We start from the raw sequence: 12,168 nt of genomic DNA on the forward strand, positions 1-12,168 counted from the left end.
TGTTGTTGTTGTTTTTTTTTTACTTTAACCTAATCTCAAGTAGTTGGATTTCTAATAGGTTTCTGTTGTGACGTCACATGTGTTTATAGCATTATTTTGGTTGTTGTTGTTTTTTTGTTAATGTTACATACATATATAGTTGTGTTAAAAAAAAAAAACAAAAAACATTATAAAGAAGAAAAAATATTATATGTATGTATGTAGTTTATACGTTATAGCTAGCATTAGGGATTCCCCCGGACAGAGAGAGATAGGGTGTTTGTTGGTTAAACGATGACAACAAACTGCTTATATCGAGGTATCCAGCTTGATGAGTCGATCCGAGTGTTTTACCCTTAAATGTGAGCGCAGCGTGTCGATGCGGCTGTATGTGGCCGGACAATAGGGACAATTGGAACGCTGGGCTGTGTGCGAGTGGAAATGATGCCAGCGATTTGTCACCTCTTTGCCGCACGAACGACAGCGCCACATGGTGCCGGGATCACGGGACGGCGTGAACATGTTGTGATACGACATCTGATGGTGCATATTGTGTCCGGAGCCTCCCATATTTCCTGTAGCCGAGCCAAGGGTGTGCAGCTGATTGAGACTTTGATGATGTGCCTGGTCGTTTTGATGATGTCCTCCATTGGCGCCTCGCATTAAATTCTCCAGTAGATATTCGTTTTTGATAGCTGCATTTAGATGTAGGCCATACGTCGTTGCCGGATGTGGTGGTGGTGAGTCGGACAAAGATGAGGCCCTCGAAAACGACGACCTTCGATATGAGGTTCTTGACATACGTCCACGGGGTGCTGTAACCAATGAAAAAAGAGAACACACACCACACAGGGGGGAAAGTTGGTCAGCCCAAAGAAATAAACATAGTGAAAATAGGTCTTATGTATGTAATACTGTATATATGTATATATATTTTATAATATTATTGTTTACTGCAGTTGTTTTCAATACTATATGTATTTATTTGACTTGTTTCCCTTCGAGTTGCTTTCGCTATTGATAAAGTGGGTGGTGAAAACAACAAAAGACATAGGAGAGGGGAAACAAGGTAAACTAAAAAGAGTTCAAATAACACACAAAAAATTCACTAAAAATATGTTATTAACTTAAATTCAATATTGAAAAAGATAAAACGAAACAACAACTAAATAAAACTGTAGCTTATTTGAAAGCGGTTTTGAAAGCTATTTACGTGTAAAATATTAAATACTTAATAATTCGAAGAGAAATATTTCAATATTTCGTATAAAAAATATAGATATCAATAATATATATGTAGTAGATGGGGAGAGATTGAAAGAGTGTGTATGTGTGAGTAAGAGACAAAAAAAGTATTAAGAAATATAGGGAGAGGTAGAGAGAGAGAGCGAGAGAGCGAGAGAATTTGTGTGGTAATAACGAATACAAGAAATATTTAGAAAAATTATTGAACCTAACGTGACAAATAAAATGTTCACTTGGAAAATTGAACTTAGGGTAGCATAACTAACCTTCATTAAAGCTATATTAAATATCAAACCCTTAACCTTAAATACAATATAATAAAGCGTTGTGAGATAATATAACAATCAACTATTTAAAAGAGAAGTAATTACATGACATTATTACAAGCCTCATCTGTTCATATCCCTTATATGTATGTATCTAAATTAAAAATAATTTATCCAACGCCTTTACTGAATATTAACTTACATAACTATTACTATGTTTCAGAATATATGAATAAAATATGTAACCTTTATCACAAGATCTCGTTCTGTGATGAAAATCCACGAAAGTTTAGCTATGCGGACAATATCGGACATTTTGAAATCTATTTTCTTATTTCAACATATAACTCACTTTTAAGCGCTTTGGTCGAATTCGAATGGTTTAGTTTTCATAATTTCCTTAGAGTTTTTTTCACAGGGTCTTTGAATCGAGCACATCATAAAACATCGATTTATGAGGATTGTTTAAAAACGGACATAAATGTTTCACAGGTACAGCTATCAATAGCTGTGAAACATTTATTCAAGATAATAAATTAAATTAAAAAAGTTTTCTTCAAGAAAAAAAAATATAAAAATACAAATTTCGCGCCTCAGCACTTCACTACAAATGCTTCTTACTGACTTCTAAATTTTATTTATTACATTTAAATTTTATGAATTCCTGACCCTTTTACATTTAAATTATATATCAACCATTTATTTCCATTTTAAATATAATTGAAAATATTTTGTAATGCATGTGGTATTTCTAATATAAAAAAATAGTGGCGACTCTAGTGACATTTTAAAGTTGAGACAGAAATGATTTTGTGTGGTGGATTTTTTTGGAATTACTTACATTCCGGCGTGCAATGTAGTTACTCAAATGTAAGTAGTTTTCTCAAAAAAATATATATATATTCTCAAATATATTTCTTATGACTTAAGTTATTAAAAAAATACAAGTTGGAAGTCCATTACAATATAGGTGACATGCAATATTTACCATCACTTCAATGGGTTTGTTAGATTGTCAAGATAAACTGTTATATATGTATATTTTTGAAGGATACTCAAACGACTATCAGTTCAATATACTTGGTTTTTTTTTATCAAATCAAAGAACAAATGTTATCTCAAACAGTTGTTTGTCCACTATAATGAACTTCCATCTAATTATCAAATAAACAACAATAAAACAAAATATAATTAAAAATGCCTCCGTTTATATCTGCATATACATTTAAAACAAATATATATATATGTATATATATATAATTAATTTATTCTCATCGTCCTTGATAATGGAAATTAGTTATGCGTAAATTCGCATAGCTAACGACATATATTAGTTACAATAATAATAATATACGAGTATGTGGTTTGTATGTAATGATGCAATATTATGAGACATATCTTTCTTTTTTATTTTTTACAATGTATTCGCACATAGTCCGTGGAACAGTCAAAATTAGAATTTTTAAAAATAGTTAAAATTTTTGGGTGTAACATATGTGCGAAACTCTTCTAATCGTATATACTATATCAAATTAAATGTATATATAAATATTTATAAATTCAATGAATGTTTGTATGTATGTATGTATTTTCGCTTACCATTTAACCAAATTGTTTTGTTTGTACTATTATTATGTCACTATTCGATATAAATAATATTTAAATAAAAAAAAATAAATAAACTAAAAGAGTAATACAAACAAAAGAAAAACAAATAAAATTACAGGAAATTGGGCCGAGATAAATTGTTTTTGGTGTTTAGTTATTAATTTGTCTGATTTATTTTTTTTTTCAATATTTATATAGGAATAAATCTAGAGTATGTCAGATGAATCAATCAATGATAATGGCGACGACGACGATAGTAACCCCATGTTGGAAGCACAATTGACGAGAATCAATGACCGCCTAATGCCTGACGTTTTCGACAAATAGACAATAAAAATAAACAGAGCGAATAAATAGACCACAGAAATAACATCTTTCATTGTTGATTTATTTCCAAGAGTTAAAATCATTTATTTGTTGTTGTTGTTGGTATTGGTATTTTCATAAATATTTCAGAGTGTAAATATTTTTGTGTAAAATGTTTATATCATTCCATTTTGTTTTTGTTTCTTTCTGAAAATGTGTGTTTAATTTTATGTGTTGAGAACATTTTTTGGACGTTACATAAGTTTTAGTTTAGTTCTGTCTTAACGAGTTTTTTTTTTTTTTTTTAAACGTTCTTCTTCAATACTTTCATACCACCAGTTGGGCATATATTTGATAGCCCGGCTGCGCTGTATCTGTATCTGTGAATAACAAATGCTTGCACGTTTTATTTGTTGCTAGTAATTTAATTTCATTTTATTTCTTTACATATTTTTATTTAATTTTGATTTCGTTTTCTTTTCGGGTTTAAATTTGTGAAATGTGAAAATAACTTATTGATAATTCATTAATTGTTTTCGTATAAATAAAACTTAATTTATGTTTATAAAAAAAAATAATTTCAGTATTGTGTTTTTCTCTGTTATAAAAAAGTATATTTATATATAAATTAATAACAGTACAAAAAATTGTTTATGCCATTTTTGTGTTACTAAACTAAAATAATAATAATAATAAAGTTAAAAGTTAATATCTCGCTTAAATTAGTGTTTTGCGTTTTGTTTAATGCATTAATTATAAATGTGTGTGTGTGTGTGTGAGTGTAGTTTTTGTTAATAACAAAACAAAGAAGAAGAATATCAGAATGGGAAGTTACTTCCCTTGTTTGTTTTATTTGTGTGTGGGTGTATGAACAATTTTTATTTAATATTAAAATCAGGTATTAAAGTCTTGTTTAGAAAAATAAAATAAAAAAAACATAGTAGTTGTCAAAAATACAAAACAAATTTCAATCAAATTCGATCATGTAAACAAAATTCACATTAATTAACTCCAAATTATTTTTACAAAACTTTATTTACACGCATCGATATTTATTATCCGAAAGGACTTTTTGTTGCACACACACATATATACATCTACAGTTTTAATTATTGGTTTCTATTGTTAATTTTAATTTTGTTGTTGCTTAGTGGCTAAATAGAAAGAAGGAAAAAAAATTGCACATATGTGTGTGTTATTGATTACAACAGACACGTTGAGAAGTGAAACAAATAGTTTAACAACCAACAAACAAAAGAACATTAGTCATTAATTATAATCGGTAAATCTAAGGTAAGGTCATCATTTAGTTTTGCATCTTTCTTCTTTTGTTTTTTTTTACAAAAATAAATTAAAACATAAAAGTTAAAATAAAATTAATTTATGCTGCTTGTTTTTAGTGTAGTTTGTTTTCTGTCCCTACGCGTTTACTTATTATTTCAAAAAGAAAACTAGTTTTTTATTGCACATACGGTTTTTCTTTTGTTTTCCACAATTTTTGTTCACTTGCCTGTCTGACAGTTAGTGTACACCCAGCTGGACCCAGGATGTACCTACATTATGTATACATATATAGTGTTCCACATTTTTGGAAGTTAATTACATAGCTATGCTTCGTTATTCTATTTTCCATCCGTCTTAGTCATTGTAATTGTTGTTCTGTTTAGTTTTTATTTATTTTTGTTTTGTTTTTGTTTTTTTTTTGGATTTAGCACCTTGATTTCATTGTTTTTAACATTTTTTTTTGTTTGTCTCTACATTTTCTGTTTACCATAATTATCACATTCTTCATCAAATAGAATAAGAAAACGCGAAATAATGTTTGCATTTTTTATTTCGAGTTTTCAGTTCATCATTGTTGTGCACCAAATTATTATTTTGTTTTTGTGTTTCTTTTTTGTTGTTGTTTAGCTTAAAATAACTACTAAAATCGTAGCTTGAAAAGTCTAACAATCAATTATTTGTTGTTGTTTGTTTGTAAATTAAAAATACATCTATAACATATATTGATGATTAGTAATATTATATAATATGTAGACATATACTATATATATTATAGTTTGTAAATAGATCTAATACACATCACTACTAAAGGGTTGGGGCTGGGCGAAGTGGGAGTAGAATAGTTGACACCGACGACTATATAATATGTATGTGAACGAAGATTAAGGGATGGATGGATGAATATTATTGTAATTTGGCAAAATATTTTCGAAATATTGTTTAATGCTCCAAGGCATGTTATTTTGCAGCAAAGACATTGCAATGTTGGAGGAGGGAGGAAGGGATTACTGTGGTTCAAATCGCTTTATATGAATTATTTCGAAAACAGAAGCAAATCAATAACGGTTTAACTTTCTGCACTGTGAGGGGAAAAGGGGAGGAAAAGAGATTCAATAAATTGACATTGAATAATTGTTATAACAAAATAATTATATTTGCTTCATGTTGGCACAATTTCAAACTGAGAGAATTGCACAAACTCTATTCAAATCCGAACCTGCAAGGAGTTTTACTTGTGCTGATAAGACCGTAATTGTTATTGTTTTTCTATTCGATTTTTTGTGCCATATTATTTATTTAATTTCGGCCAAAGACAGTATTGAAAATTATTATTTCTGGCCAATGGATCCTATGATTATTAACGGCAAAATTCGCCTAGCAATATCCCTTTTTGCTATCTAGCATATAACTTTATTTTGGAATATGATAATGAACCAGGTCACACATTGCTGCTTGTGCGTCAACCGGATCGAACACAGTAATTGTGTACACCGTACTGGCACCTGCAAATTTTGTTGTTCTCAGAATCGAAGATACTACGACTTTCTTGTAAATATAAAAAGGGCAGCCAACGAGAAGCTGAGAAAAATCCTGACAATTTTTTTTAATGGGCAATCTACTATCCTTGCATTGAAGGAGACAAGATTCATGAACAAACATATAAAGGCTAGATATAAATAACATATCACGAAAAATAGAATAAAGAAAAGGAAAATAGAAAATTGTATCAAGGGCAATGTATGATGACAAGTGAAACGATATCAAGGTCTGGATTGATATATCCATCCATAGGGAGACGGCGGCCATACAATTTAGTAGTAATAGTAGTAGTGGTGGTGGCGGTAGTAGTTGTAGTAGCAGGATGTATGATTGTTCTCATGTCACTTCAAAACACATTAAATTATATTTAATGTTAATAAATAACAAAACTATAAACATATGTGTGTGTATGTGTGTATATAGTAATATGCTTACAAATAACAAATGTTTTGTTAATTAAAAATATTTTGTACATTTTGTTTTTGTTTAGTAGTAAAAAAACTTGTATTATTATTTTTTAATAATAATTTATCTCAAATAGTATAAGTAGTAAAGTAAAGTAAAAAATAATGAACAAACGTTTTCTATACATATATATTGTAAATACGAGGGGAGGGGTTACAATTAGTTGGGATCTATGTGCTATACTAGACAGAAACAGAGGGGGGATGGTGGGGCTGTTTTTCGTTTCTATTATATTTCATATTTTTTGTTTCTTTCGAAGAACTAGAATGTTAACAACAATTCTTAAGCTGAATTATCCTAAATCCTAAACGAAAACAAAACACATCCTGCTGATGTTTCCTAATGTAGTTGTTGTCAGTATCAGCAATCCTAAGATTATTTACACACACTGATGCATTGTTTCGAAAATTTCCATATACATGATGAAGATGTGGAGATGGGAGATGGGGAGTGCGAAACTAAACTTATTTTCTAAGCACAAGACAAATAAATCTCATTATTTATTACTATTATTGTTTTTCTTTTTTTTTTTTTGGCAAACATTTACTTAGAAGATTCTTCTGGTATGTGTATGTTTGTGTTATTTGTAGTTTTGTGCGAGTGTTTTCTAACGAATATCAATTGCGACATTTCTCTGCCAAGACGAAGAATCTCAAAGACGGGAATATTTAGGGGTACTTCTAAACTGAAACTATTGAATTTACATGTATTGTTCTGGAATCCAAATGCACACTTTCGTAATTATCCTCTTTCTTTTCTCTTTGTTTTTGTTTTTTTGATCAATTTAAATAGTTTTAGTGTTGTTTCCTTATATGTTTACAAATAGTTAAATTTTGTAACATTAAATGCATACATCGTCATAGTATTAGAATGGTAGATAGATACACACTTAGATAGAGTTTGAAAGATGGTGGATACATAGTACATACATAGATATTGATTGATTGGTTGGTTGGTTGATTTTAAATAACATTGTGTTGGTTTCTTTGATATTACTAATTGTAATTGTTATTGTGTTGTTATTGTTATTATTAAATACATATGTATTGTTGTTGTTATTGTTTTCCTTTGTTTGTTTTCTTTTTGTATTGGTTTTTTTGGCAACATAAACATTTACATTCTGGTAGTTACAATTGGTGTACCTTAAGAAACCGTTATAAATTTAACATTCGTCCATAGTCCAGCATCTTCACCACAATCAACATGAAACCATTTGACATCGATTCACTCGGTAATAACAGCTATAACGATAACGAACGCTCTTTTTTTGTACCGGACAAGTAGGCGCGGGAGAATGTGATTTCCTGTGGATGGATAGTTGTTGTTGGTCTTGAGTGTGTTTTTTTAGTGTAATTAGTTAAAGAAACATTAATCAATTGTTATTTTTGTTTTTGTTATCTTGGTTTTGGCAACTTGGGAGTTTAGTTGACGAAGGATATTCCGAATTGACTTGGTACTTTACGACGCATCACTGATCCTCAATCATTTGCCATTTGGCGTTTCGATATGAAATTGTCGCTTGCATAATTCGTCGACTTGTTGTTGTGGATTTCGGTTAAACCATTGTCACGAGTCGATGTTCCAGATTTCTCCTCGTTACTATTCGTACGCGAGGTTTGTTCTCTCGGTATGTCCTTCTTCTGGGCAGTACCATTCATAGTTGGGGACTTCGTGCTGGAAGTTAGCTTTGCCGATAATATCTGTGTGGAGAGTGTTGTTGGTGTGGAGTTTCCCTGATCAGATTCCCCTTCTTCGTCGTCTTCGCCGTCACCATCGCCATCGTTATCGTCACTGTCAATTAGCGAGTGCACAGGGATCTGCTGGTGAAATGTTGCCTCTTTTTCTTTGCGATTTCCGGAGATGGTATGCAATCGTTTGGAATAGCCCAAATATGGATTTGTTGGCAATGGAATCGAATTGTTGTTGCCCATGTAATGGTTGTAGTATAAACTTTGCAGCGATGTTTGCTGCGTCGACGTGAAACTATTGCTGTCCAGGTGTAATCGTTGCGACTGTGAATGTAATGTGTCTTCGGCATTCCAAGCAAATGGATTGGTTGCTGCAATCGAACCGGACGTTGCTGATGCTGTTATTTGTTGTGTAGTTGATGAGGCTGGTAGTGGTGGTGCAGGTGGTGCATATGAATTCCCTAGGATATTACCATAATTCCAGGTGAAAAAAGATCCGTATCATTCATTTGTGGCATTGTGCGGCTGTGGCTGTTGGTGACCCACTGTTTGTGAAATCATTTGAACAGCTTGCTGCTGTTGTTGTTGTTGCTGCTGCTGCTGGTGTTGAATTTGTTGCTGCAACAGCTGCTGTGTCTGCTGAGTCAAATTGTGGGCATGCTGCTGTAATTGCTGCTGGTGGTGTTCTCTTTGCTGTTGTTCTCTCTGCTGCTGTTGGGCGGCATTAAAGGCTGCCGCTGCAGCAGCCGCTGCCATGGCAGCCTGTGACGCCGCAGCCAACTGTGTAGGCGTGGGCGATTGTGTCGCTGTGGCGGCCGCACCCGACATCATATTCTCAAACTTTCTCGTATCCGGATTGTACATCGGATGTTTAAATTTGCAGTGCGTCCTCAGGTTGTCGCTGCGCGTGTATGTGGCTCGGCACAGCGGACACTCAAATCTTCCCGGAAAATGGACGTGATAATGATTGCGTATATGTGTCACGACCTTGCCACACAACTTGCAGCGATGTAGATTGCAGCCGCCGGACAGACGCTCAAATGTCAGCCTCATATGCCAGGCCTTGGAGCCTTTTGGTCCGAACAATTCGTGGCGATTATCAGACCAATACAGATGGTTTTACAGAGGTGTGACAGACACAATTGTTTGTTTTGTACAGAGTTTGTTTTGTACAGTTTGCGAACAATTTGCACACGCAGAGAATAAAAAAGAAGAGAAAACATTGTTTTTGTTGGTGATTCTCAAGAAACAAAACGTTAATGTAGTAGAGTTAGGTAAGAGGAAAATCTTAAATGCTAATGCTTAACACTATTGGATGGTACCGAGTAGTGAGACAGTGTCGTTTAGGTCCTACAAACACCGATTTGAAAAGCTTGTAAATCTTGCATCGATATGGTCGCAGCAGTTTGTTCGTTCTCACTCTCACTCAAACGGTTTGAGTTGAATTATCAAAAAATAAATGAGTGAGATGATAGAAAGTGAGGTTAGTACTTGACAGAGGTCAATAAATTGACCTCTTTGTGATTCAGCCTTCGATCGCAACACATTCTGTTACACCCAAAAAACGGGTATCTTCAATGGGTATATTATATAGATTTTTCTAGGACCATTTAGATATATATATATGTATATGTACTCTAGACATGTAAAAAATATTCGTATAACGATAAGTTGAATAGAATATAGTTGTAAATCTTAAGAGTTATAGTTATTTACAAAAGTAATTTAATACAGATTTAAACCATCTCCATAAAATGTTCTTAGTTTCGGGGTTGTTTTGTTTTTTGTTGTTTTTGGTTTTATTTTATTAAACGTTATATGATCTATTTTAACCAAAGTATTGTTAAACGATTGAAAAACAACAAAAAATGGTCGATACTAGATATGTTTGTATGTAAATATGTAGTTATGTAGAAAATTCGTACCAAGTTAATAGTAAATAAGTAAATTTGACAGATTACATGAGATGTAATTTGGTTGTTGTTGTTGTTCTTGTATTATTATTTGATTAACATAATTAAATTATTTGAATTAAACCCAAACCATTACAATATTATTATTTTTTTTTCGATTTTCGGGCATTTTTTTTTTTTTGATTATCGTTTAATAAATACAATGTACAAGGGGAGAAGTGTTAAATCGAAAAAAAAAAACAAAAAATAAAAATCATTCGCTGGAACATAACCCAATTAAAGACACTTAGGAGTAACGAAATGAAAGACATGTTTTCGCAGAGACATAGAGAAGTAGAGAGCACAGAAGAGCGGAAAATGTGAAATGTGGTAGAGAAGTAGATATTAAATGTGAATTTAAAGGATAGATTGTATGTGTATGACAAACAGAGGGGTTTTTATAAAAGGGATTTCTTCTTGGACGGTTCAATTGATGACCCATTATTTGACAAAAAAAAAACTCTATAAACTTATTGCCATATATGTGCGTATGTTCAACCATAATATACAATTATTTGAGCACATAGTGTCTGAAAAAAACATACTGCATTATCAGCGAACTAAATTCAATAATTTTCAACACCCCTCCTCCTAAGAAGATTTCGCAATCAATTACATCGAAACTAAAAAAATTCTTAAAAATTTGAAAAAAAAAATTAATAACAATTTTTTGGAGATTAACGGCCAATTCCTGTAAATTTATTTGTTTTGAATTTGTACTGAAAAAGATTTTTTTATTTATTATACTTTTTGTTTCCTTAAATCAAAAAGTGGAAAACGTTATATGCAGCAACATTGTAAATTTATTGATTTATTTATTAACAAATACATACTTAACATTCATATACACAAAAACTTACCGTTTTGAGATTTCAACTCTCATTTGTTTTCTTTTTCAATTTTTATGTAGATAGTGGGTGGAAGAAAGTATAATTTTAGGAAATAATAATATTGAACATATTTTTAAAACAAAAAAAAAAAAAAAAAAAAAAAAAACATACATGAGACATGACGAGGTAGGCGTGTGTGTGGAAGAATTAAAACACAATTTTTATTTTGTTAATTTTTTTTTTGCTTTTTTTCATTTTTGAAATTGAAAGAAGTTTTATTTTTAATTGTTTAAAAGATGTTGTTTTAAATATTTTGTTTTGTTTAGCATATACTCTTTGTATTTATTTTTTTTTTCTTTAAATACATTTATTTAATGTTGCAATTTGTATTTATATATATTTGTTTGTTTTGTTTTTTGTTATATATAAATATGTGTGACTTGTTTTTTGGTGATTTGTTTTTGATTTTTCATATTAATTTGATTAATAATAATAATATTGAGCTTAACTTTGTTAACTTCCCTAAAAACACAATTACGGTTTCCATTTTTTTTTTTACCACTTCAATAAAATTAGAACTTCTAAGAAATTCTTTACAAAATTGTTTTCCTCAGTGTTTGCAGTGTCGCTTAAATAATTTGCTGTTGTTATATTCTTGTTTTTCGTTTTTGCTTTTTATTTGTTCAAATAAGGTGGGTTACGTTCTTTTTCTCATACGGGATAATCGAAGAAGATCCTTGTCAAAAATCATAAAAACAAAAAATCTAAATATTCTGAAAATGGTATAAATTCGTTGTCAAGAAGTCCAAGGTTAAGTACTTCGTTTCGGTTTCAGTGTGAGTGTGTGAGAGAAGGGGGTGGGAGGAGTGGGGGAGCAAGGGATGAACGAACGAACGAAAACCGATATAGATAATTATAAATCAGAGCCACCCGATATTGGAATCGAGGATTGAATTGAAATAAATACCATTGGGTGTGTGTGTGTGTGTATGCCTAAAACAATCTC

The 12,168-nt window shown here is 31.3% G+C and overlaps 1 protein-coding gene across 2 annotated transcripts in view; it reads right to left on the reverse strand.

Annotated features, from left to right (window-relative positions):
• Positions 1-266: 266 nt before the first annotated feature.
• The window catches only part of LOC133324417 (sex determination protein fruitless), a 53,955-nt gene continuing 42,053 nt past the window's right edge, over positions 267-12,168 (reverse strand). Inside the window, exon 7 of one of the 2 annotated variants that reach the window (XM_061533258.1) lies at positions 267-794. In XM_061533258.1, the coding sequence (XP_061389242.1) occupies positions 289-794 (506 nt within the window). In that variant the 3' untranslated portion in view covers positions 267-288. Of the gene's footprint in view, positions 795-8,813; positions 9,451-12,168 lie in introns of those variants that run through there. The other variant, XM_061533257.1, reaches the window with a different exon arrangement.

This window comes from Musca vetustissima, unplaced genomic scaffold (genome assembly GCF_032173495.1).
Source record: "Musca vetustissima isolate MV318-11 ecotype Yass unplaced genomic scaffold, APGP_CSIRO_Mvet_v1 utg6130, whole genome shotgun sequence".
Classification (NCBI taxonomy): domain Eukaryota; kingdom Metazoa; phylum Arthropoda; class Insecta; order Diptera; family Muscidae; genus Musca; species Musca vetustissima.